General features: G+C 37.3%; 1 protein-coding gene across 3 annotated transcripts in view; it reads right to left on the reverse strand.

Moving 5' to 3' along the window:
• The window catches only part of Bicc1 (BicC family RNA binding protein 1), a 296,259-nt gene that overhangs the window by 84,984 nt on the left and 185,719 nt on the right, over nt 1-25,556 (reverse strand). For all 3 annotated transcript variants that reach the window (XM_046419762.2, XM_046419761.2, XM_046419763.2), the window contains exon 3: nt 25,462-25,531. In XM_046419762.2, coding sequence (XP_046275718.1) covers nt 25,462-25,531 — 70 coding nt within the window. The remainder of the gene's footprint in view (nt 1-25,461; nt 25,532-25,556) is intronic.

Genomic DNA, 25,556 nt, shown 5'->3' on the forward strand with positions numbered 1-25,556 from the left:
CAGTTCACATATACAGTAAGCAGAAGCAAAGTATTCATCGAGTCCATATGGACACTTGGAAATGTTAGCAATTATGTTTAAAACAAAAATAAATTCAACTATGTCAGCATTTCATGAATCTGAAGCCAAAGACCACAGTTAAAACATGCCAAAAATTTCATTCTAACCATAAAGCATTTTCAAACTTTCCCAGAATGAACATTTTTATCATAATGATCACAGACTCTGAGGAGTTTAACTGAACACTGGCACCAGGACTGAAACACTGACCTAAAATCCTCACCAAGCTGGCAAGTCATAGAGAGGGGGCATCACTCCCCATCAGTTGCAGATAATCAGAGGCAGTGTGACAGATGAAGCTATGTGTTAAAATATTCCTCATTTTTGTTTGGACAAAAATGTCTGCGCAGATTAGTGATAACAGTCAAAGGCTTTTCCTACAGAGGAAAGTGTGGGTTACACTAAGGCAGAGACTGATACAAATCTCTTAAGAGGTAATTCCTACCAGAATGTCCATTTTACAGCTGAGGAATCTAAGACCTTAACAGTAAGAAGTGATGAACTGCCTGTGGCTTCACAGCCAGTCAGTGGTCATCCTTGAGGGCAGCACATGCAGCTCTGGGTCACTACTGCCTGATAGGAGAGAGAAAGATCCTCACAGCAGAAAGAAAAGTGCCTCTATAATAACCAAGTCCAGCCAGACAGGCATTCAAAATGCCAGGCTGCCATTCTGCACCATCTGCAGCAGCCCATCAATCTGTGATTTATCGAGTATTAGAGGAATCTCCAGAACTGGGTCAACAGATCACCAAGAGAGTAACCCCAGTACCTCCATCAGCAGTGACCTACAGAAACACATTGATGGTATGGCATTGGCAATAAAGAATGTCTAGGGCAACTGACTATTCCAGATGAGAACTGGTTCCTACCAATGCCACCTCACAATGTGAATCTCCATTGAAACTTATTACAGTCATTGTGCATGGATTATTCCTCTAGTTTTATACCAGCATATTCTCTGAGCAACAATCTAAGTATAACCAAGTAAGGAAACAGAAAATAATAGGAGAGGATCTTTTCATATATATTAGAATCACAAAAAGATTGTATTGGCAGAATAAAACGGTGTTAAACTTAGGTACTGACACATTGATTGATTGATACAGACACATGATCTGAGCTGATCAAGAATGCTCTTGCTCACACACACAACTTTCTGAACACCTTGTATGCATGTGGCATTGCCCTAAGAGCTGGTAATTGCTTCACAAAGTTCTGTTCTCAGAGACTCACAGAAATTCAAAGAATCACAGGTGCTTACACAATTATGTTTATTTTAGCAACATCACAATTATAATCTCTCTATATATTAATAGTGTTAGATATCACTTAAGAAGTAGTTGACTGATATTATTCAGGTTTGTTGCCAAATGAATATAAATCCAGCTTTCAAAGATATTTCCAATACCAGAGCTGGGGTTGTGGCTCAGCGTTAGAGCAATTGCCTAGCATGTGCGAGGCCCTGGGTTCAATCCTCAGCACCACATAAAAATAAATAAATAAATAAAAAGATATTTCTAATACAAAAGGGATCTATCATTTTAAATGAGACTTCGCTATGAATCATTTTGTAATTCTGAAGTATGAAAACTTTTTATTTTTGTTCTGTAGTGTAGGCCACTTTACCACCAAGCTACATCCCCAGTCCTTTTGTTTTTCTTTTTATTTTGTGACAAGGTCTCACTAAAATGCCCAGGTTAGCAAGAAATTTTAAATCCTCCTGCCTCAGTCTCCAGAGTCTTTAGGATTACAGGCTTCGGCCACCATACCCAGCTTGAAAATCATTTTTTAACTAAACTGTTTGGTTAGAGCCTTTAGAAACTAATGCATTATGCTTTCTCAAAAAGAATTAGATTAATAAAATACAACCAAAATAAGAATTCCAAATATGTGTGTGTGTGTGTGTGTGTGTGATTTTCTTACTGTCCCATAGAAAATTCCATTTTCTCTCAGTAAAATTCAATTTCGGATTTTGCAAAGAGCAACACTTACTATCATGATCTTTCAAGACAAATGTTAACATTAGTGAGATAATCCTAAAGCTTTGTAAGATTAGCATTCATGTCTATTTTTTAATCAACTGCTCACAGTTCTCAAGCAACTTCTTCATGTTTCTTCTATATCCCCACCCCTCCTCCTGAACTCAAAGTCTGCCAAGTCCTAGGAGGGAAAAATTTCATTTTACATAACAAACATCGGAAAATCTGATTTTTCCCTGGGGTAAACTTGTTCTTTAGTACATAGATTAAAAGATATGTTCCATCAATTCAGTTATTCAACCTGAAGAAGCAACTGCTGAACATTGTATAGTGATAGATGTATACTTCTAAGATGATCACACAAAAAAAGAGGAAAGCCAATTCCAAACCATTCCCCCTACTCAAAAAAAAAAAAAAAAAAAAAAAGGAACCAGTTGATTACAGCATGTAAGTAATAGACACAGGATGGATGTGGGCTGAATGGCTCTCTCCTGTTTGTGCATATGGCATGTAATAAAAACATTATCTGCTGAAATTAAAAAGAGTTCATGATTAGGGAGTTCAAAAATACATGTGTTACTGAAGAATACAAGGTCAGTGCCAGGGTTCTATTCTGCAAGCTCCAGCACTAGAAAGAGGATGAGCTGTCAGCCCAATGAATGGTAAGTGCCAATTCCAGCCAGAGCATCATTGGCCTGTGTAAACACAGAAAGCTTTTTAACTTCTCTGAGCCTGTTCTGTGCTTCAGATGAGACAGTCATCTCAACAGATTGCTATTCTGAAGAGTGAAAAGAACTATAAAACACATATAACCCAATGCCTCACTTGATAGTAATAATAATTATTATTACTGAAACAAGTTAAAAGATTAAATCTATTGTAAGCAGTCTGACCTGGGTGAAAATAGACAAGCTTATCTGATGTCACTTTTATTTTTAATTCTTCCCATGCAAGGTTGTAAAGATTTAATTTTAATGGGAAGAGAAAAGTTGGTTGGGTTGTTGAATTTTCAGTCTAATTAAAATTGCATTACACAAAGATCAGAATCGAATCATTCATGGATATAAGAAAGATAATAGAAATTTTTAAATTTCCAATATAAATTTTGTCTTGGCATCCCTTAATTATAAAGGGCAAATTTATGTGTTCAGTGTGGAACCATTTCCCACAAAGTTGTTATTAATCTTTAATTGGAAGAATAATGAGGTAGGTTTGCTAAAACTTACTCCATCATAAGAAAGGAGGGGGTTACTGCTTCTTCCCTGAAAACATGAATCTACGAAACCAAGAGCTTATAGGATGTTTGCTTCTGGCAATATTATATCTAATAAGCCGGATACAGCTGAGAAGGTACCTTGCATTGAGGGTGCAGTCTGAAAAATTCAAGAAGGCTAGTACCATGTAGATTTATATGATCAAAATCAGCAAAATTACAAAAAAAATAAAGCACATGCTGCTTAATTCACACTTCAAAATCCTCTTAGAGACTAATAGGTGAAAAAGCCAGTAACATTACAAACTAGGGCAGAAACTTGATGATTAATACTTTAAAGGCACATAAATGGGAACCAGGGTCAAGACAGAGACAGTATGATGTTGTCAAATGTTTGTGGAATCACACTTGGGCGAAGCCTGCAGATAAGAATTGCAGTAGGCTTGAGATTGCCAGGAAGTGGAGCCATGGTTGGAATGGGCAGGGTAAGCAAGACACCACTGCTTCCCTATATACTTCATTCTCCTACAGTTACATATCATGTATGGATGATGTTTGCAAAAAGAAATTCTAAAAGGAAAGTCTGTATTTCTTGATAGTAATATAGAATAATGAACATAGAATGGGATACCAAGTCATACTTTCAATAATGTAGAAATGAATAGACAAGACTCCCCAAACCCACCCTCAGCAAATGCTATAGAAGACTCGAGATTCTCACTGCAAGTGGGGAAACATATGAGCAAACTGATTTGTATGAGTGAGAGAGGGAGCGAACCCCAGTTGACCCCTGCATCTGATACCTGACATCAAAGAGGCACTGGGCAGTCAAAAGAGGAAAACAAGATCCTCAGAGGCTCCATCTGCTTTTCTTTTAAACTTCTTTCTCACAAAGGGCCACCTAGACCCCTGATAAGTAACCGGAGGAACAAGGAGAATCAGACTGAAGGTGCAGTGCCTACTCAAGACAAGGGAAGCCATGGCTTTACTTAGACATGTTCAGGAGATCACCAGTCTGTATGGCAAAGCCTACATCCTGGAAGTCACAGCAACAGGTTCAATTCAGGGGTTTTCAGAGGGGAAGTAGGGTTGAGCATAAATGGTCACTGCAGCATGGCTAGAGGCCAGGAATAGAGAGAATGGCTGTGGGGGATGAAGAACACTCCTGGCGACTCCCAGGAATCCTATACACAGCCCAGATCATACTTTGGATTATCTGGAGCGAAAAAGTGACCTAGCTGTCCACTGGGTAGGGGAGGTAGGGAGACAGAGAGATAGGTTAGATGGAGTATGGAGTCCAACTAGTTCTTAATTAGTGATGTATTTGCAAAAATCACATTTGTGTACACACACACACACACACACACACACACACAGGAGTCCTTTCAGTTTTTTTCCACTTTTGTCTACAAGAATAACAACTTTATTTTCCCTTTGTAAAGGTCCATGAGATTATATGACTAGGGATTATGTAACTACCTAGGAAGTTACGAAGTTCCTGTATTATGTAACATCTAGGAATCATGGATGCATTTATTTTCTTTCGACCTATGATGTAATTCTTACTGGAAAACATGCATAAGTTATGAAGTGTTTGCACATGTAACATTTAAAAACTCGCTACAAGAAGCACTGATGGGCTGTTACATAAGACAGTCTTCCATACATGAAACTCAATTACTAAGGAACATTCACTTGGCTGTCCAAGTCTGAAAGTCACATAGAGTATTATAAACCAGAGTCACAATGACACTAACTGTTTCCATCTTACTCAGTTTTAACGCATTAACAAGTTTCATTTTGCTTGTTTAAATAATCCAATTTAATTTTGTTAAACACTCCTAAAGATGCTGAGAACTACTCAATTATGAGACTAATTACACATTAGCCACCCACAAACCCAGCCATAAATTAGACCTCATCACAATCCAGACCACTGTACCTCTCAGACTTCTTTTCAGTTGTCATTTCCTTCTCTGGATACAAATCCTACCAAAGAAACTCTTGAATAAATACCTTCAACCATACTAGTTCTCTGGGTTATCATGATTCCAAGTCCCTGCTGGCTGCAATTCTTCACAGCACCCAATTTGACCATTTACGTTCTCATCAAACTCCCTAAAATCCACCCCTTGGGTGTTCTGCCATACCCATCTTAGGCAATCTCCACCATGCGTGCTTTTCGCCACTTCTGAGTGACCGAAGAGCTAAAAAAGGGCACAAAACTATCCCTCAAAACAGCTACAAATTCATACCAGCACCCTCAGCTGGATGTTCAGCAAGGGTTTTATTCATTTCTACTGCTTTTGCCATAAGAAGCTGTTGTGAACTTCCTGCAGTTTCTTTAAGTCTCTAACCCCCACCCCCACCCCCCAGTTTTCCTAGGAGATGACTTTTATCTCCAAACAGGCTGAGATAAGTGGGGGAAATTTATACTAAACTTTCTCACCTTTTATGTCAAATCTAGTATAATCTTTACTTTTCTCTCCTCACCAAACTCAGGAAAACATGTTCAAAAGATTCTTCATAGACATATATAGAGGGGGACCTGCTACAAGCCAAGTATTTACTGGGCATGTATCTCTGTCAGAATCAACAGCCTAAGTCACTAGGTCTGTGGCCATATCTAACAGAATTTAATGAGGACTATAAACTCAAACAAATTACTACACTAAAAGGAACCAAGTATCAGTGAAGGACTCACGAAGTGAAATAAGCAGTCCAAAGGTGGTTAATCCTCGCCCACTACACCTGTTATCTTAAATCTACCCCCGCAAGGGGTACCTCTGAGCTAACAATTTCCTCCAGTGTCAATCTCTTCTCTGTATTTTTTCAGCCTAGGAGCTTACACAAGTCACCTTTACTTTTATAGGAAAAACAAAAACAAAACAATAAAATAAGCTTCTGATGGCATCTTCTATTTCATCACTTGATACTGACCTGTTTAAATTGTGTATATCTTCCTGATTCAATCTGGGCAAATCATATGACTTAAGAAATTTGTCAGCACTTGTTGTTGTTTGACTTCATAATGGCTGCCAATCTTACTGGAGTGAGATGGTGTCTTAGGGTGGTTTTGATTTGCATTTCTCTGACAGCTAGAGATGGTGAGCATTTTTTCATGTACTTGTTGATTGACTGTATGTCCTCCTCTGAGAAGTGTCTGTTCAGGTCCTTGGCCCATTTGTTGATTGGGTTGTTTGTTCTCTTATTGTCTAATTTTTTGAGTTCTTTGTATACTCTGGATATTAGGGCTCTATCTGATGTGTGAGGAGTAAATATTTGTTCCCAGGGTGTAGGCTCCCTATTTACCTCTCTTATTGTTTCTTTTGCTGAGAAAAAAACTTTTTAGTTTGAGTAAGTCCCATTTGTTGATTCTAGTTATTAACTTTTGTGCTATGGGTGTCCTATTGAGGAATTTGGAGCCCGACCCCACCGAATGTAGATCGTAGCCAACTTTTTCTTCTATCAGACGGCGCGTCTCTGATTTGATATCAAGCTCCTTGATCCATTTTGAATTCACTTTTGTGCATGGCGAGAGAAAGGGATTCAGTTTCATTTTGTTGCATATGGATTTCCAGTTTTCCCAGCACCATTTGTTGAAGATGCTATCCTTCCTCCATTGCATGCTTTTAGCCCCTTTATCAAATATAAGATAGTTGTAGTTTTGTGGATTGGTTTCTGTGTCCTCTATTCTGTACCATTGGTCCACCCGCCTGTTTTGGTACCAGTACCATGCTGTTTTTGTTACTATTGCTCTGTAGTATAGTTTGAAGTCTGGTATCGCTATACCGCCTGATTCACACTTCCTGCTTAGCGTTGTTTTTGCTATTCTGGGTCTTTTATTTTTCCATATGAATTTCATGATTGCTTTCTCTATTTCTACAAGAAATGCTGTTGGGATTTTGACTGGCATTGCATTAAACCTATAGAGAACTTTTGGTAATATCGCCATTTTGATGATGTTAGTTCTGCCTATCCATGAACAGGGTATATTTTTCCATCTTCTAAGATCTTCTTCTATTTCTCTCTTTAGGGTTCTGTAGTTTTCATTGTATAAGTCTTTTACCTCTTTTGTTAGGTTGATTCCCAAGTATTTTATTTTTTTTGAAGATATTGTGAATGGAGTGGTTGTTATGAAGTCAAACAACAAGTGCTGGCGAGGATGTGGGGAAAAGGGTACACTTGTACATTGCTGGTGGGACTGCAGATTGGTGCAGCCAATTTGGAAAGCAGTATGGAGATTTCTTGGAAAGCTGGGAATGGAGCCACCATTTGACCCAGCTATTCCCCTTCTCGGTCTATTCCCTAAAGACCTAAAAAGAGCATGCTACAGGGACACTGCTACATCGATGTTCATAGCAGCACAATTCACAATAGCAAGACTGTGGAACCAACCTAGATGCCCTTCAATAGACGAATGGATAAAAAAAATGTGGCATTTATACACAATGGAGTATTACTCTGCATTAAAAAATGACAAAATCATAGAATTTGCAGGGAAATGGATGGCATTAGAGCAGATTATGCTAAGTGAAGCTAGCCAATCCCTAAAAAACAAATGCCAAATGTCTTCTTTGATATAAGGAGAGTAACTAAGATCAGAGTAGGGACGAAGAGCAGGAGAAGAAGATTAACATTTAACAGGGATGAGAGGTGGGAGGGAAAGGGAGAGAGAAGGGAAATTGCATGGAAATGGAAGGAGACCCTCAGGGTTATACAGTGGAGGGGGTAGAGAGAGAGGAGGGGAGGGGAGGGGAGAGGTGGGGAGGGGGGAGGGGGGAGGATGGGAAAGGCAGCAGAGCACAACAGACACTAGTATGGCAATATGTAAATCAATGGATGTGTAACTGATGTGATTCTGCAATCTGTGTATGGGGTGAAGGTGGGAGTTCATAACCCACTTGAATCAAAGTGTGGAATATGATATGTCAAGAAATTTGTAATGTTTTGAACAACCAACAATAAAAAATTAAAAAAATAAAAAAATAAATAAAAAATGAAAAAAAAAGATAAATAAATAAAATAAAGGTATTGTGTCCATCTACCAAAAAAAAAAAGAAATTTGTCAATGCCTTCAATGTCTTCTATTTTATTGGAGTATAACGTTTTCAAAATAATTTCTAATTATCCTCTGTATTTCTGTAGTGTCTGTTGTGATATTACCTTTTTCATCATGTATGCTGGTAATTTGAGTTTTCTCTCTCCTTCTCTTCGTTAGCATAGCTAAGGGTCTTCCAATTTTATGTATTTTTTTCAAAGAACCAACTTTTTGTTTGTTAATTTTTTCAACTGTTTCTTTTGTTTCGATTTCATTGATTTCAGCTCTGATTGTAATTATTTCTTGCCTTCTACTGCTTTTGCTGCTGAATTGTTCCTCTTTTTCTAGGGCTTTGAGATGTAGTGTGAGGTCATTTATTTGTTGACTTTTTCTTCTTTTAAGGAATGAACTCCAAGCAATGAATTTTCCTCTTAGTACTGCTTTCATAATGACCCAGAGATTTCAATATATTGTGTCTATAAGAGACCCAGAATAGCTAAAGCAATCCTTAGCAGGAAGAATGAAGCAGGGGGCATCACTATACAAGACCTTAAACTATACTACAGAGCAATAGTAACAAAAAGAGCATGGTATTGGCACAAAAACAGAGTGGCAGACCAATGGTACAGAATAGAGGACACAGAACAACCCACAAAATTACAATTATCTTACATTAGACAAAGATGCCAAAAACATGCATTGGGGAAAAGATAGCCTCTTCAAAAATGGTGCTGGCAAAACTGGAAATCCATATGCAACAAAATGAAATTAAACCCATCTCTCTCATCATGCACAAAACTCAACTAAAAGTGAATCAAGGACCTAGGAATTAAACCAGAGACTCTGTGTCTAATAGAAGAAAAAGTAGGCCTTCATCTTCATTATGTGGGATTAGGCCCCAATAAATGAGATGGAATCAAACGAAAAAGATTCTTCTCAGCAAAAGAAACAATCTGTGAGGTGAACAGAGAGCCTACATCCTGGGAGAAAATTTTTACCCCTCATACATTAGATAGAGCACTAATCTCTATGGTATATAAAGAACTCAAAAAGCTAAACACCAAAAAAAAAATAAATAAATAACCCAATCAACAAATGGGCCAAGGATTTGAACAGACACTTCTCAAAAGAGGATGTACAATCAATCAACAAATATATGAAAAAATGTACATAATTTCTAGCAATTAGAGAAATGCAAATCAAAACTACTCTAAGATATCATCTCACTCCAGTCAGAATGGCAGCTATTATGAAGACAAACAACAATAAGTGTTAGCAAGGATGTGGGGAAAAAGGCACTCTCATACATTGCTGGTGGGATTGCAAATTGGTGTAGCCAATATGGAAAGCAGTATGGATATTCCTTGGAAATCTGGGAATGGAACTACCATTTGACCCAGCTATCCCTTTCCTCAGTCTATACCCAAAAGGCTTAAAAACAGCATATTACAGGGACACAGCCACATCAATGTTTATAGCAACACGATTCACAATAGCTAAACTGTGGAGCCAACCTAGATGCCCTTCAGTGGATGAATGGATTAAAAAATGTGGCATATATACACAATGGAATTTTACTCAGCAATAAAAGAGAACAAAATCATGGCATTTGCAGGTAAATGGATGGCATTATAGAAGATAACGCTAAGTGAAGTTAGCCAAACCCCAAAAAACAAATGCCGAATGTTTTCTCTGATATAAGGAGGCTAACTCATAATGGGGTAGGGAGGGGGACCATGGGAGGAATAGATGAATTCTTGATAGGGCAGAGGGGTGGGAGGGAAATGGAGGGGTCAGGGGATTAGCAAGGATGGTGGAATGTGACAGACATCATTATCCAAAGTACATGTATGAAAACACGAATTGGTGTCAAATACTTTATATACAACCAGAGATATGAAAAATTGTGCTCTATATGTGTAATAAGAATTGTAATGCATTCCGCTGTCATTTATTTTTTTAAATCAATTAAAAAACAACAATGAAATAAACTCTTTCGCCTCAACTCACTGCTGCATCAAACCACCCCATCTATGACTGTTTTCTTTCATGGTAAATATTAGTCGCTTGTTGTCTTCTAAATCCTGACTTATCAAACTGTTCTCTCAAATATTACTGATGTGATGATGATTTAATTTTGCTTTCCTGTACATATTTTCTACAATGGAGATAGATACTTTCCAATTTAAAAAAAAAAATGTATATTCCTCACAGCCATACCACTGCTCGGTATTTATCCAAAAGAATTAAAGTCATCTTACTACAATGATACATGCATACCTATGTTCACAGCAGCACAATTCACAATAGCCAAACTATGGAAAGCCAGGTGTCCATCAGTGGATAAACGGATAAAGAAAATGTGTTGTATATTTACACAATGGAATTTTATTCAGCCATAAAGAAAAATGAAATTTTGGCATTTGTCGGAAAATGGATAGAACTAGAGACCATCCTGTTAAGCAAAATAAGTCAAACCCCAAAGGTTAAGGATCATATGTTTTTCCTCATAGGAGGAGGCTAGAGAGGAAAAAGAAAAACAAAGGTGGGGTGGGTCTCCTAAAAATCAAAGGGAGATCAATAGAGAAAAGAGATCAAGGGGTAGGAAATGGGGACAGAGGGAGGAAAGCACTGGGGAGTGATATTGGCCAAATTATATTGTTATACTGTGTGCATGTACAAATATGTAACAACAAATCCCATCAATATGTACAACTATAATGCACCAATAAAAAATATTGAAAAAGAAAAAAAACCATATATTCCTAAGGAGAATTCAAATCTTTTACTATTTTATCACTTAATTCATATGATTGATGAAAACAGTATAATACAGGAATATGTATGACTGCTCCAAAATTTATTAAATGGAAAACAGACTGTATGTGTTTTAAACTCATTTCAATTGATTTAAGAATTTCTAACTAAAAGATTTTAAGGAATAATAAAAAGAAGAAAAAACACCAGCAACAAAATAGGCTATTCTTTCCCTTCTAGAAAAAGTTCCAGTATAGAATACAGGGCTAAGGAAAGCCAGGGCTTCATTTCCTAAGACAACGTAATGGACAGGACCACCCCAGTGCAGACATCTTTTAAGCCATGAGTCAGTTTCAAATGCTGAACAATTCAGGTATGATTGCTCATGGAAACCGGACGGATTCACTGCTTCCTTTAGTTATAAGCAATTTTCTTGCCATTTGTGTATAAAATTCCACCAAGTGCTGAGTTTTCAAAGATCTGGATGCTAATGTGATCATGAGGAAAACTAGCAAAAGAATGAAATTCTAATGCTTACTAATGTCAAGTAAATATTTCAGAATCCCCACGGAGCACACTTAACAACTATATTGTTAGTAACGGAAATAATTTTCCTAACTTGGCTCAAGGCACTTACCATGACTTTTAGGAGAGTACAAGAAGACAGAAATGATCTTATGGTTGGGTCTGTCTCCAGTGATTGATCATCAATCCTCCCTACCCTGGCAAGAACCATATCGTAACATCCAATGGCCAGGGAATCCCAGACCACCTGGATGATACCCAGGTGAAGCTTAGGGCTCTTGCCCTGCTCATACACTGAAATTCTTTTCCCTGGCCTGCTGAAATCATGGGTTTCTAGATCTTTTCTTTCTTCTTGCATCTCCCCATAGTGTATATTTTTCTTTTTGTTGACAACAAGCTAATGTGACTGGAAACTGTTTCAACTGCCTATGTTCCACTTGGGATCATTGTAATACTTTTGCAGATGGCTTGGAGCATTTCTTTTTCTCAAAATGAGCCATGAACCCTAAATCATTTTGCCATATTTCTTCACTGATATATAAAATACACTTGAGGTAGCTGCAGTCATTTTTTTTCCACTGGACAGATTCATTAATTAACCTGGGAAAGGATCCCAAGTCCATTTTTTTTCATGTCACAATGATTATCCCGATTATCCAGGATACACATCTTAGTTTGGGTTCCCTCAAAAAGACTTTGAGACAAGAATTTTGGTTACTTAGGATAGTTTATCCGCGAGGTGATTCTGAGGAGAGTAAGTGAGTAAAGTAGGAAAACAAAGAAACATCAGTGAAGGGAATGGTATGGAGCCTTCACTGCTGGGCTCAATCCCCCGGAACCTTTTGAGGATGTGTGAAGAATGTGCCTGAAAATTGTTCCACAAAGCAGAGGGGAAATGGGGCATTTCTTTTCCGACTCCAGTCTTTCACCCAGTGACGTCTGCTCCTGTGGTATTTCAATCACTGGCATCATGACGGGCATTTCTAGGCTGCTCTGCATCAAAGGAACAAGTTGCCATGAGTTACCAAATTGCTCAGGTAGATCCACAAAGACCAGCACTTAAGGTGGAAAGATGTCAGTGTGCATGGGGAATGTCTGTGCAGGTGAACTCTGAGGTTGGCCAAGGGCAAATCAACAGCATGCACTATAGCAATCAACCGCCCAATTCCTACAAGTTGCCATGACCAGCTGATTCACCTTTCAAGAAGTCTCTCTGACCTCCCTCTTATCAAATATAATCTATTACAGTTAACTTCAAGTCTTTAAGCCCTTCTTATCAATGATCTCCTGTGACCATTCCCACTCTGAGGCTTCCCACTGTTTTCAGGAGAGATGAGGTTCTCATGAGGTCACTGACTTCACTGGTCTGCCCTATCTATCTATCCATCCATACTGCCCACCAACCCTTATAGTTTTTTTCCTTTCACTAGCCTCCTCTCTTCCTATAACATAATAATCCTTTTCAGTTTTAAGCGTTTCTCACACAGAATGTCCCGTACCTTCCTCTATTCAAATTCTACCCACTCTTTGGAGATTCACACCAAGAACTACAGAAGCCTAAAAATATTTTTCTTGGCTGTGGTTTGTACCCTTCTCTTCCTCCTCTTATCTACTCTAGTCTTGATGGCAAATTATGCCATTTTTAAAGTTTTGTTTGAGTATATAGCAGGAATCCCCAGCAAACTCTATCAAAGGCAGAGACTGAAACAATGGCTATTTAAGTTCCTCCAATACTCACTATAGTGCCCACCAACAAACGACCACCAGAAACACAGAGAAAATAAATTAAACTTTCTTTATCTTGCTGCAGCAAGTAAGAGAGTACACCAGAAGAAATGGAGCATCTTATGAAGAAATAGGCAGATTGGTAATATACAATGTGGATTTGTTTGGGGTGATTCCAAGGAGGGGTTAAGAAAAGTCAGTTAGTTTTGAGTTGGGAGCTGTCAAGAAGAAGAGGCAATCACTGATTATCTTGGCAAATTTAATTTAGGATAGAGGGCTTAAAGCTGAGTTGAAGTCATGTCAGGTAAAAAAGCAGCAATCACTCATGTCAGTCACAAGAGAGTGATATTTAATCACTTGTGACTGGACAGCATCCTTGTCTCAGCCTTGCTTCAAATATACTCAAGAAGCAGCTCTGTCTCATTATTTGAATTCTACAAGAGGTATTTATATTCATTTGGGAGCACCACAGTCTAGTTGTCAGTTACTAAAGCCTTTTCTTTCTCAAATGCTATTCAAAAGTATAACTTAAATGATTGTTGAATTAATTTTAAATTCACTGTAAACCTAACAATAATGTAAACTTTGACAATTTATTACTCCAACTTTCGGGCAAGCATCATGCACATGAAAGAGAATAAGCATGTTGGTTCATGGGTTCCATGTTCAGAAGGAAAGGCCAGTGTCCAGGCTAATAAAATACCAGTGTGTCACACTTAAACAAAACGCAAGTACATGGAAGGTACTGAGTTAGTGTAGGGAACAGCATATGAAACTCCACCTGGAGGCATGGGTGAAACTTTCTAGGAAGGCAGGCCAGCTGGGATGGAGGTGGAACAACAACTAGGAGCTGCCCAATTGGCAGAATTGGGGTGGGGATGCCCTTCCATAGTAAGCACAGTACTTGTATGAACTGGCATAATGGATTGGGAAACAAAACATAAATCAATGTTGCTAGAACATACTTTACTTGAAGCACTCAAAAATATTTTTCAATGACTTCTGAGATTCTAAACTATACAGATATTATGTTTCATAGGTATAAATTTGCCTAAGATGTAAAAAACTAGTATTTTACATAATAAAAACAAAACAAGGAGGATTAGAGGAGAATATATCCATTTTATTCTAAAAGCCAAAAAATATCTGGATATATTTTTTAATCTCAAATGTTTACATCTTTGATGACTGAAAATTCTTTGTGTTTTTTTCGTCCTCACTTTTCTGGATTCAGGCACACTTCCAAAGTAAGTAAAATAAATCAGAACTCCTCAGTGCTGTATCGGATTTGAGAAAGAGCAAAGACCACACAAAGAAGGCAAGGGGACAACCCTGAAATGGCACAGTGAAGAAAGCGTTTTCTGTCTTGTTAAGAAACCTGAGTGCTGAAGAGGAAGCAAATTATACCCCAAACTCAATACTTGTATTTATGGATCCTAGTCTAGAAATGAAAACAAGGTATAAGTGGAATGTAAGTTAACTCAAAATAACATATTTAAGTTACACATCCTTCCCTTGAATATAAGAGATTGGAAAAAATTCAAAACCTTTTCCTACAAAAATAGGGAACCCAAGCCCAACGTGTGGAAATAAAGCCAAACAATTTATTGGGTCTCTTTCTGTTATGCCAAGAAAACTTTGGAATTTGATGACTCGTGTACAATACTGTAACTATTTCCCATGCCTTCACAAAACAGACACACATCTTCCTACTATTAAAATTGAAGATCTAATCTTTAGGTAATTCACTTTGGAAATCCAATGCCCAAAGTTAACACATAAATTTATAGTCCTTTAAAAATTAACCCCTATTTACCATTTTAGATCATATTCATCTAGTTTGAAATAAAAATAACCCCAACATTTCAACATTTCTTTAGAAAAAAAAAGATGAACAACCTACTACAACAGGTAAAGGACACTAGAAAAACCAATAAAGCCTGTGACAAACAATTCACAGAGGAATAAGTACTCCAGAGCTGATGAAAAATGCTCAACCTTTTTACTCACTAATGGACAGACAGCATGTGACATGATTACTTTTCACTAGCTGAGGATGGGAAAGCACAGTGTTGACAAAGAGGAAAGAAGAGTTGTTTCCCCTTCCAGAATCCTATCCTTGCATGGTGGGAATTCAATAGTCATACAGGAAAATGCGGTGAAAATCCTAAAAAATAATAGGTTGCTCATATCCTGTGGCCTAAGAATTCTATTTGCAAGAATTTATGCCACATAAAACCATATGCAAGTGAACAGATGAATTCGAAATTCACCGTAGAAAAATCATCCAAAAATCAAAATATATATCAAAACATACTATTTATTATATAGCCATACTCCACATACTAAAACGGCTACAAAAACAGTGGGTTGTTTATGTGATTATATGGAAGATGTCCTCTCATTATTTTATGGGGAAAAATTCAATTACAGAAATAAATTTTATGAAATGGACCCATTTTCATAAAGTAATAATACATAATTATTTTGTATTGATCAAGGAGCCAAAAACACACAAATGCAGTTATCTCATTTTTATTTCAGGCAGGATTCGTTTTGCTTTAAGAGTAATTCTGGCAGCAAAATACAAAGGGAATGTAACTCTTCATTCCTAAGATCTCTCTAATATCTTTTTGATAAAAGCATCTATTAGTACCAAGGTTTGAATAAAAATGTAATATTAAGTCATAATCCATGCTTCAATGTCCCAAAAAGGGCACTGGGAAAAATGAAGATGCCACTGTGATTTATTTGCTTTAGCTAACGAGAAATGCCACATGGTTGCTCAGTAGTACTTGCAACTGCAAAAAGCCTTCATGAAAATAACTTAATTGCTACTGACAGGCCTAATAAATGTCACTAAATTCTGTCCAGCCATGCCTTGACTGACAGAGCAGAGGAAAAACCAGGAAAAGGCCACATGTGGTTTGGGGCAACATCAAAATTTGGTGCCTGTTTCCAGGCCAAGATATGCACTCATAGTGCCATCGCAGTACTCAAGCATGATCAGAAACCTTAGGAATTGTCACTGTTGTCTCAATTACACATTCTAGCAAAGAGAAATGGACAAGTCAGGCTGTAAGAATGAAGAAGGCAGCACAGCTGTCCCCCAGGCTTGAAGCGACATACATAGAGCAAAGCACTGTTGAAACACTCATAGGAAATAAAAAAGAAATTGAACTTGCACGATTAAACTGTAAACTCAAAACTCATTGCAATTTGAGGCCTTTAAAATGTGTAGATCTATCATACAAACATGTTTTACCTTTTTTACTGAAATTATGTCAGGTCAACTGTCTTGTTACATAAGTATGCTCTTCCTTTGATAGTCAGTAGTATAAAATATCCTAATGGCTACTGTTGCAAAAAGAAAGCCAGACAAACAATGCAGTGGACTGCAAGATGTGCTCTCACAGGAATCTAGTGCTATGCAGGCAATATTCTGATGGTAAGCTCACTCCCCTAGCCCAGCATTTCTCAACCTTGAACTACTGACATCTCCTGCTGGATAATGCTTTGTCTTAGGGGCTGTCTTGTACAGGGTATGACATTTAGCAGCACCTCTGACCTCTGGCCACAAGATGCCAGTAGAACCTCCTCGAAATGTTGACAACCAAAAAAATGTCCCCAGGCACTGTCAAATGTTCCCTGGGGGACAAAATTTCCCTAGGTTGAGAGCCACTACCTATATTTAAAAAAATACATAAATCTCAGAAAAACCATTAGTAATTCTCAACAAAGGAGAAAAAGAAAGATGATAAGAGCACAAAAAAATGACAAAAAAAAAACTACATTGAAAATCTAAAAGACTGACATTTGGGAAGTTTCTAAACCCTTGGTAGGGATTACCTTGAATTAACTGCCTTTCTGCTTGAGGAATACACTTAAGATGCATATTTTAAATCTGGACTTCCCTCAGTGAAAGTGTAAGAGAACCCTCATCCCTTGTGTGACCAAGCATCTTCACTAGCACCTAGGTGGAGTGCAGAAAATACCTCAAACTATGAAATCAAGGTTTACCTCCTAACTCTATCACTCTGTGCCCTCAGACAAGGTATATCATTTGCTGGCATGGGTAACTAGTATATACAGGGCCAGGCGAAGGGGAGTAATATTCATTCAAGTGGTTCACCTAGCACCATGTCTATTATAAGGTAGGTGTATCTACATATTCTCTCCCTTGCTCCTCGGCATTTAACATGAGAGAAGAACTGCAGGTGGAAGGGAACCTGGGCTCCTAGAGGTAAGGAACCATGTGAGCACTGGTTCAGGAAACAAGAAGACAGAAAGAAATTCTCCTAAGAAGGGCCACAACAACTCAGAGGCAGGCGAGATGATAAAGAGCTAGCTCTGGGCCACTCAGCTACTGGGGATGACAGCCTGCTTATTGTTTAATCTGGACATCTTTCTCACTATCTCTTTTCTTTCTTTCTTTTTTATTTCTTTAGAGATCATGGTGCCTTTAAACTTACACATTAAGGAGTTACTATTGATCATAATATTTTCACATATATTTTACTTTAAAATGTTGATCAAAGTGCTGTGTCCAGTATCTATGACTATTTCTTTTCCATAGACTTCATTTTTTAGTTTCAAGCTTACAGAAAATATTAGTGGAAAGTACAGAGAGTTCTCATCACTGGCCCAGCACATCATCATTAAAACTGTTCCATGAGTTTTGACAAATGCATAATGACAAGTATCCACCATTACAGACCACACAGACTAATTTCACTAACCCAAGAATCATCTGTGCTCTACCCATTCATCCTTCCAAGTCCCTAGCAATCACGTATCTTTTTACTGTCTCCACAGTTTCTTTTTCTAGGATGTCATATATTTAGAATCATACAATATTATAACCTTTTCAGATTGGCTTATTTCAATTAGTAATATGCATTTAAGGTTCTTCCATGTGTTTCATGGCTTGATAGCTCATGACTTTTTAGCACTGAGCCATATTCCATTGTGTGGATATAACACATTTATACACTTACCTATTGAAGGATATCTTAGTGGTTTGCAAACTTCGGTAATTATGAGTAAAACTGCTACACACATCTACATGTAGGTTTTGGGTGTTAACATAAGTTTCAACTCATTTGCATAATACCAATTAGTGTAATCAAAGATTGCACAGTAAGACTATGTTTAGTTTTGTAAGGAACTACCAAATGTCTTCCAGGGTGGTTGTACCTCTCTGGCCCTGGCACAGGAATGAGAGGGAAAGACTGGAAAGAAGAATTAGCTTGCAGCATAACCAGATGGGCAAAGTAAGCTAATGTTTGGGCCATTCAGAAGAGAAGAAAGAAAAACCAGCCTGAAATCGAGAAATGAGCCCAAGCTCAAGTCCTCAGTCATGATAATCAATCATATAGCACTTTGGTTTCACCCCTAAAACAGTTTGTGCTGTTTCTGTGTGAGAGAGAGAGCATATGTATTTCAGAAATGTCCTCAAATGTGCTTGTTTGATACTCTACAAATGAGGTTTTTCATGTAGATATACCCTAACAAAATAAATTTTTAAAAGATGCGTTCGTTCATACACGCTTTGTATTGTTTAAGCATACATGGAGCTTGAAGAACTGGGAATGGCCACAGTTTCTGCCCTCCTCCAAAAGGTACTTCTTGAGACTGAGCACTACTTAGACTCTTAGCTTACTATATACAACTTAACTAGCTCTTCAACTGATTCCTACTCTTGACTCCCAATCAGCACTCACCAAATGATGACCAAGCACCTAAATAATTATACAAAAACATCCCACACAAAATCTTTCTGCCAAGAAAAAACACAAGGGTTCCTGGGCAGGTGGTGGGTACTACTTACTTTCAAAGATTTAAAGCAAACCAAAAAAAAAAAAAATCACCCTAACAAAACCTCTCTAAGAAACTTATACCATATTCTAAGCATATTTCCTCCCATATCCATCTTTTAGAAGTTGTGTCACTCATGGACAAATAAAAAATCTCTTCCTAAGGAAATAATACATGAAGTATCACGTGAAAATTCAGAGGGAAAAACTTTTTAAAGAATTGCCCAGTCATGAGTGGTTTCATGTTTTTACCTGTAAAACCTGGAAAAGGAGGTATTGACTGTAAAAATAAGGATGAGCTAAGCTCAGTTTACCATGAAGTCTCCATAATTTTCCAAGGACAGAGGCATTATGAAACTGGGCCAATTATTATCAGCTATAAATGCCAATAGTCATTGAAGGATGACACAGACCACCCTAGATGAAGAAAAGCACCAGGAAAGGTATTTTCTCACCGAGACATGGATGTGAAAAGACATTTCAGTATAATGATTAGGACTTATTAGGGCTCTAGGAACAGACCTGAATTCAAGTTCAAGGCCCTCTACTTTTAACTATAAAACTATGGGCAAATTATTCTTCCTTCATGAACTTTAGTTTCTTCATCTATGTAAACAGAATACCACATGATAACTCATAGGTTGCTCTGATAATTAGGTAACACTGAAGATTATGTACATAAAATATTTAGCCAAGCATATGGCCCCACTAGTTCACAACAAATAGTAATACTCAGCATTTCTATTGATAATTCAATTATGTATCCAAATAATTAAAATAGCCACAACCAAAACAATTCTGGTCTTGAGGTCAGCCAGGAGGCTGTGTCTTTTTAAGTCTCATTTACAAGCTTGCTAAGAACAGCACCAGAATTTCAGTCAGTCGGGTGCCCCTAAATGAAAATGATTGGATCATTTTCCCTGGTTTCCTTCTCCTTCCTTCATTAGAACTACTCTAAACCACTAAAAGAAGGCCTCCCCACAATCATTTCCCATATTTGATCACATGAGGGGGTCTATTAGTTGGTATTACTCATTAGAGTGAATGCCACAATTTAAAATCTTGTTGTTAGGCAACATACCCTAGGGACAGACATTGTCACCTACATGAGTAATTCCACTATGATGTAGTTGAGGGCTCAGGTGATCTATAAATATTTACCAAGCACCAACTATGTTCTGGTTTCAGTGCTAGGGATGTAATGATCAAAACAATCCATTTGCTCTTTACCCTTTGGAGAACTGACCACTAGCCCGGGTTCTACAACCTTTCTTTGTCACCTTTGTTACATCCTGACCTACTAAACATGTGAGTGCATGTGACATATATGACTCAAAGTTGCATTAAACAATATCCTTACACTCTTGTCTTTTCTAATTTAGTTGGGTGTATTTTATAGCTGGTTGTAACTCACTAAATAAAGTTTATACCCCTCATAGTTTGCAACCCACCACTATAAACACTTGGTCCAGTATGCCACACCACCCTTTCCTCTACCCTCCATCCTCTGAACACTGCTATGTTAAAGGCTTCCACTAGTTAGTCTACAATGAACACCCAACACAAGCATAAGTACACTCAGCAAAACATTTCCCAAGAAAAAAAATAATTTTTTCTATAATTTTTCCTATGTTAAGATTTTCTGTTGGATATCTACTACTTCTGATGGAATTCAACAAAAAATAATAAACTCTCATGGAATCCTGTTCATTCTTGGAGGAAGAGAACAACTAAACATGGTGCCAGATTCCCTCTAACCAGGATACACCAGTAATCCATTCAACACTCTCATTTTTGCTAGTCCTGGGACATCTTAGGTTGTCACCCCAGTACCACTTTGCAGAGACCAGTTTCTATCACTTGGTTTAACTCTGCAATAAAGCTTCATTAATGTTGACCTCATTTATTTGGAATTTGGCATAAAAACTTTAACCAATGTTCACCCACATTTACGTTTGCCAATCTAAGAAGAAAGAGATTGATGAGCAAATTAAGAGCAAAAAGAGGCTTTTAAGAAAAATATTTACCTTATTTAAGAGAACAAACTCATCTAGCATGGTGGAGTTCACAGCACAATCACCAGTGTGATAAATTCTCATTACAAATCACTTTTATCTATTTGTTAAGGCAAGTCTGGCAGGAATTCTCTTGGCAAAACAGTCAAACTTGTTCAAATGTTGTTTGTATTTTAATGAAGCTGCATTTATTTCAAAGCAGGCTGTGACTCAGAATAGCACATTTAAAATTTTAATGAGTGCCTGAAGTTATTCTATATTAGTAAACTTTTGTACCATTGAACACCTTAATCCCTAGAACTAGTTTCATAAGCACAAACCTCGAATTTTCTATGTAAATCAGACTGTTTGACTGCTCCAATTCCACAAGTTTGAAACAGTTTCATTTTCTTCTACACAAAATAAATTCACGTTATTCAGAATAAATGCTAAGTGTTGCTTTATTTGTCTTAATCATGGCCCCCATTAAGATAATCCAAGAGTCATCCATTTTAATGTCCATTATCTTGAATCTTAAATTTTTAGTTCTTTCTGGCTTCGGTGAGGATTCAATCTTCCAATAATTTCAAATGCTCTGGGGGTTTTCAAAAATTCCATGTCCCTCAGTTTATATCACAAAATATGCACTTCCCCAAAATATCCTGCATATATGAAAATGTTTCTATCACTTTCTTCAACTATATTCTATCTAGAACATGGCCAAAGAGAAATGGAAGAAGAGCAAAAGCGAAAGAGGGAGGGAAAAAGAAAGGGTAAGAAGGTATGGCAATGGGCCGGGATTATGGTTCAGTGGTAGAGCACTTGCCTAGCATGTGTGAGGCACTGGGTTCGATCCCCAGCGTGCATAAAAATAAAAACAACTAAAATAAAAGTATTGTGTCCATCTACAACAACAACAACAGCAAATTGTTTTTAATGTTTAAAAAAAATAAGGTATGGCAAGGCAGAGAAGAAACACCAGATGTTCCTTTGCTCAAAATCATTTTTAACACAGGCATTGAATGAGGTTATCATCACTCCAAACTTATCCATGTTAGCTGACTGCATGATCCACTGCCATCTGAACAGACTTCTTAGCAACCAAGTCATATTATTTCCACATCAGATGGTATGATTTTTGTTTTCCAAACTCAGTTTGACCACAATAACTAGAGAAACTTGTTCAATATGAGGACTCCCAGTGCTGTCCCAGAACTACTAACCCACAGACTTCAGAGAAGAATCTGAATTTCCTAATTGGTGGCCAATTCAGGCTGCTCTCTGCCAGACAGCATCCCACCAGCACTTCCACCAACGCTCCCATACAGCTACTCTGATCAAGGATCAATGGCTCCAAAATTAAGTTTGGGCACAACTACTGGAAATAATTTGAAAAATACAAGACTAAATTCCAATAAGGTAAAGAAAGGGGCAGACCGTGGTAAGAGCGGCCATTGAAAAATGTTTGTCTAGGCTCAAACATTCGACCAGTGTGCATTGTAAAAACTAGAAAGTGAAATACAACACAAGCCTGTGGCTGTGTTGTCTCTCTAGCACAGTCTGGGGATTATCCATATATTCCAAATCTTCAGATCATTATGGGATTCAGAATTAAATAATCATCCATGGCATCGTCCCTCAATACATTTATTTTCTTTGGTCTTTTGAATAATAATAGTTGGGAATGAAGATGGATGAAAGACCAACTCTTCCACAACACTCAAGGGCAGTGGGGAACAGTCACACCAGATCAAAGAGCAAATAATTACCTTCTAAAATTCCCCCCACCACTTTCATTTTACTTTTACTGACTACAAATTATAGTCAAACAAACTCTGTCTCTGCACTAAACCATTTTTAAAATGATGTATAGGTCTATATACATATCAGGGATGTTAGCCAAAGGCTGATTCCACAGCTGTGTTTAAAGACTAAGAGCATTCAAGTAAATTCGGAACAGTAAATTCCTCAGAGGCAAACTCTTGATTCTTTCCTCTTCCTTGTTCTCTTTTGGCACATTCTTTCTGCTCCTTGTACAGTACTGTGTACGTTCAGAGCACTTCATAAATAAAAGAACATAAAACAAAGTCTATAGACTCATGCCTGGAGGGATCAATTCTTAGGCTCAATTCCAAAGTTTAACCTTTTTTTTTTTTTTAAGTTGTAGATGGACATAGTATCTTTATTTTTTTTAATTTTTTGTTTTAGTTGTTTATTTATCTATTAATTTATATGAGAATCCAACACAATGCCTTACACATGCTAGGCAAGCACTCTACCACTGGGCCATAACCTTAGCCCTTATTTATTTATTTTTATGTGGTGCTGAGGATGGAACCCAGTGCCTCACACTTGCAAGGCAAGAGCTCTACCACTGACCTACAACCCCAGCCCCCAAAGTTTAACTTTAACCATGTGAAAATTATTCCAAATACCCTCCAATGTGCTGCTGAAATATTCTTATTTCTAAAGCAAATTTTGTACAACCAAAATGTGGACTGCCACTCCACTCTGAATAGGTTAACCGTGTCAGTGGCAGAAAATCAATCTAAAAACATGAAAATATTCCATTAATTTCTGTATTTTTCTAAAATCTCTAAAGCTCTATCCACATTTTGAAAGAAAAATGATTCAATTCTTAGTTTCATGATAACATTGGGGGGACTGTAACATGGATACTGCAAAAGAATAAGCCATACAAAATTATCTGGTAGTGTCTTAATATTCATGTCTCCTTGGGGGTTTTCTTGAGGGACTGATTACATTTCATTTTTATTAGGTAACAAAGGTTGTTTTATTCTTTAAGTAAAAATGCCTGACTACAGAAACAGAAAATCCAGTTTATGTTCAAATTTCAGTTTACCCAAGTAGTATGTCAGGGATTTTTTATTTTAAAGTCATAAACAAGTTGGCATATAACCCACTAAGGGCAGTGTTATCTTCCACATAATAAGTACAAAACATCCCAACACATCATAAAAATTACTGAAAATTAATTGAAAACTTATTCTCAAACAACTGACAAGTACAATGTTCATGCAAATGTAAGGAACTACATGTAGAAATTTACCATGTCTTCTTAGCCACCACAATCACAAATAAAAAGAGACCAAGATCAGAGTTTCTGCAGGCATGCCAAAGTCCAGCCAACAGCACTCACAAAAAAATAATAACTGTAAAATAATGTACATTCCATGGGATGAGTAACTCTAATAAAATGAAATTAAAAGAAGAAAATCTGGACTAAAGTAAGAAAGGAAATTGAGCAACTTTGCAATGCTTAGTATCATTTAGCAATAAAAGCTACAGAAGGAACAAAAATGTAAAACTAAATAGCAACAACAACAGAAAGCCCAGAGCACAAGGCATAAAGCTCAGTGTACACAATCATTATACTTTGAATTGTCTGATGGTATTTGTCATTACCTCAAGCATTTGTATTATTTTTAGTGAAATGTACACAATAGAGTTGCTGAAAGTAAGGTCATTCTTTAAAAGAAAAACTTCCATAAAAATATAAACTGGCAAGTCCATTGAAAATACTGCATAGTCTTTATTTCCGCCCCGCCTTTTGGTACTGGGAATTGAACCCAGGGGCACTTTGCCACTGAGCTACATCCCCAACCCTTTTCATTTTTTATTTTGAGATAGGGTCTCACTAAGTTGCTGAGGGTGGCTTTGAACTTGCAATCCTACTGCCTCAGCCTCTTGAGCTTCTGGAATTACAGGTGTATGCTGCAGTGCCCCACTGGAAAATACTATGTAATCTTAATATGGGGGCAGGGAGCATCTAAGGGCGGCTAGACAGATATACTTCCATTTCTGACTGCCCATATATTGGCTAGTGTCCTATACATGGCAGGGCAGAAATTGGCAAGAGAAGTGCTCAGTCTAAAAGGAAATCTAATGGGCTCTTTGCTATCAGATGGAAAGGAAGCACTCACGAAAAGACATCTAAGCTTTGTATCACATTAAAGGGGAAAAAATAAATATTAAATGTTTGTAGCAAATTTTTTAAAAAGTATAAAGAAAGCCTATGTATTGAAAACACATTTTTTACATGTGGAGTTATCATTAATCATGGCTATCAACTGGGCATCTTTGAGACCATAGGTTGCATAATATCTTTTATAATAACATTTCTATTATAATATTTATACTTAAAAACATTTTCTGTTGTTGGAAAACTGCATATTATTTTTAATTATGGTCATCCTTCCAAATATTATTATTTGTTAAATATTTGGGGGAAAACTGATAAGAATAAAGGTTGGTTCATTTTCTCCTCAGCAAACCTGCAGTAATTCCATAACATCAGTTATCAAAACTGCCACTTTCTCTTACAATTTACCTTTCTTGGATTTGGCGCCAATCTTCAGTTTGGAAGGCCAAGCAATCTGAGTATTTGTTTCTTCCATGATCTGTACAAAATTTGAGAGAAATATT

This window comes from Marmota monax, unplaced genomic scaffold (genome assembly GCF_021218885.2).
Source record: "Marmota monax isolate L192 unplaced genomic scaffold, Marmota_monax_Labrador192_F-V1.1 WCK01_AAM20220418_F8-fsc00019, whole genome shotgun sequence".
Lineage (NCBI taxonomy): Eukaryota > Metazoa > Chordata > Mammalia > Rodentia > Sciuridae > Marmota > Marmota monax.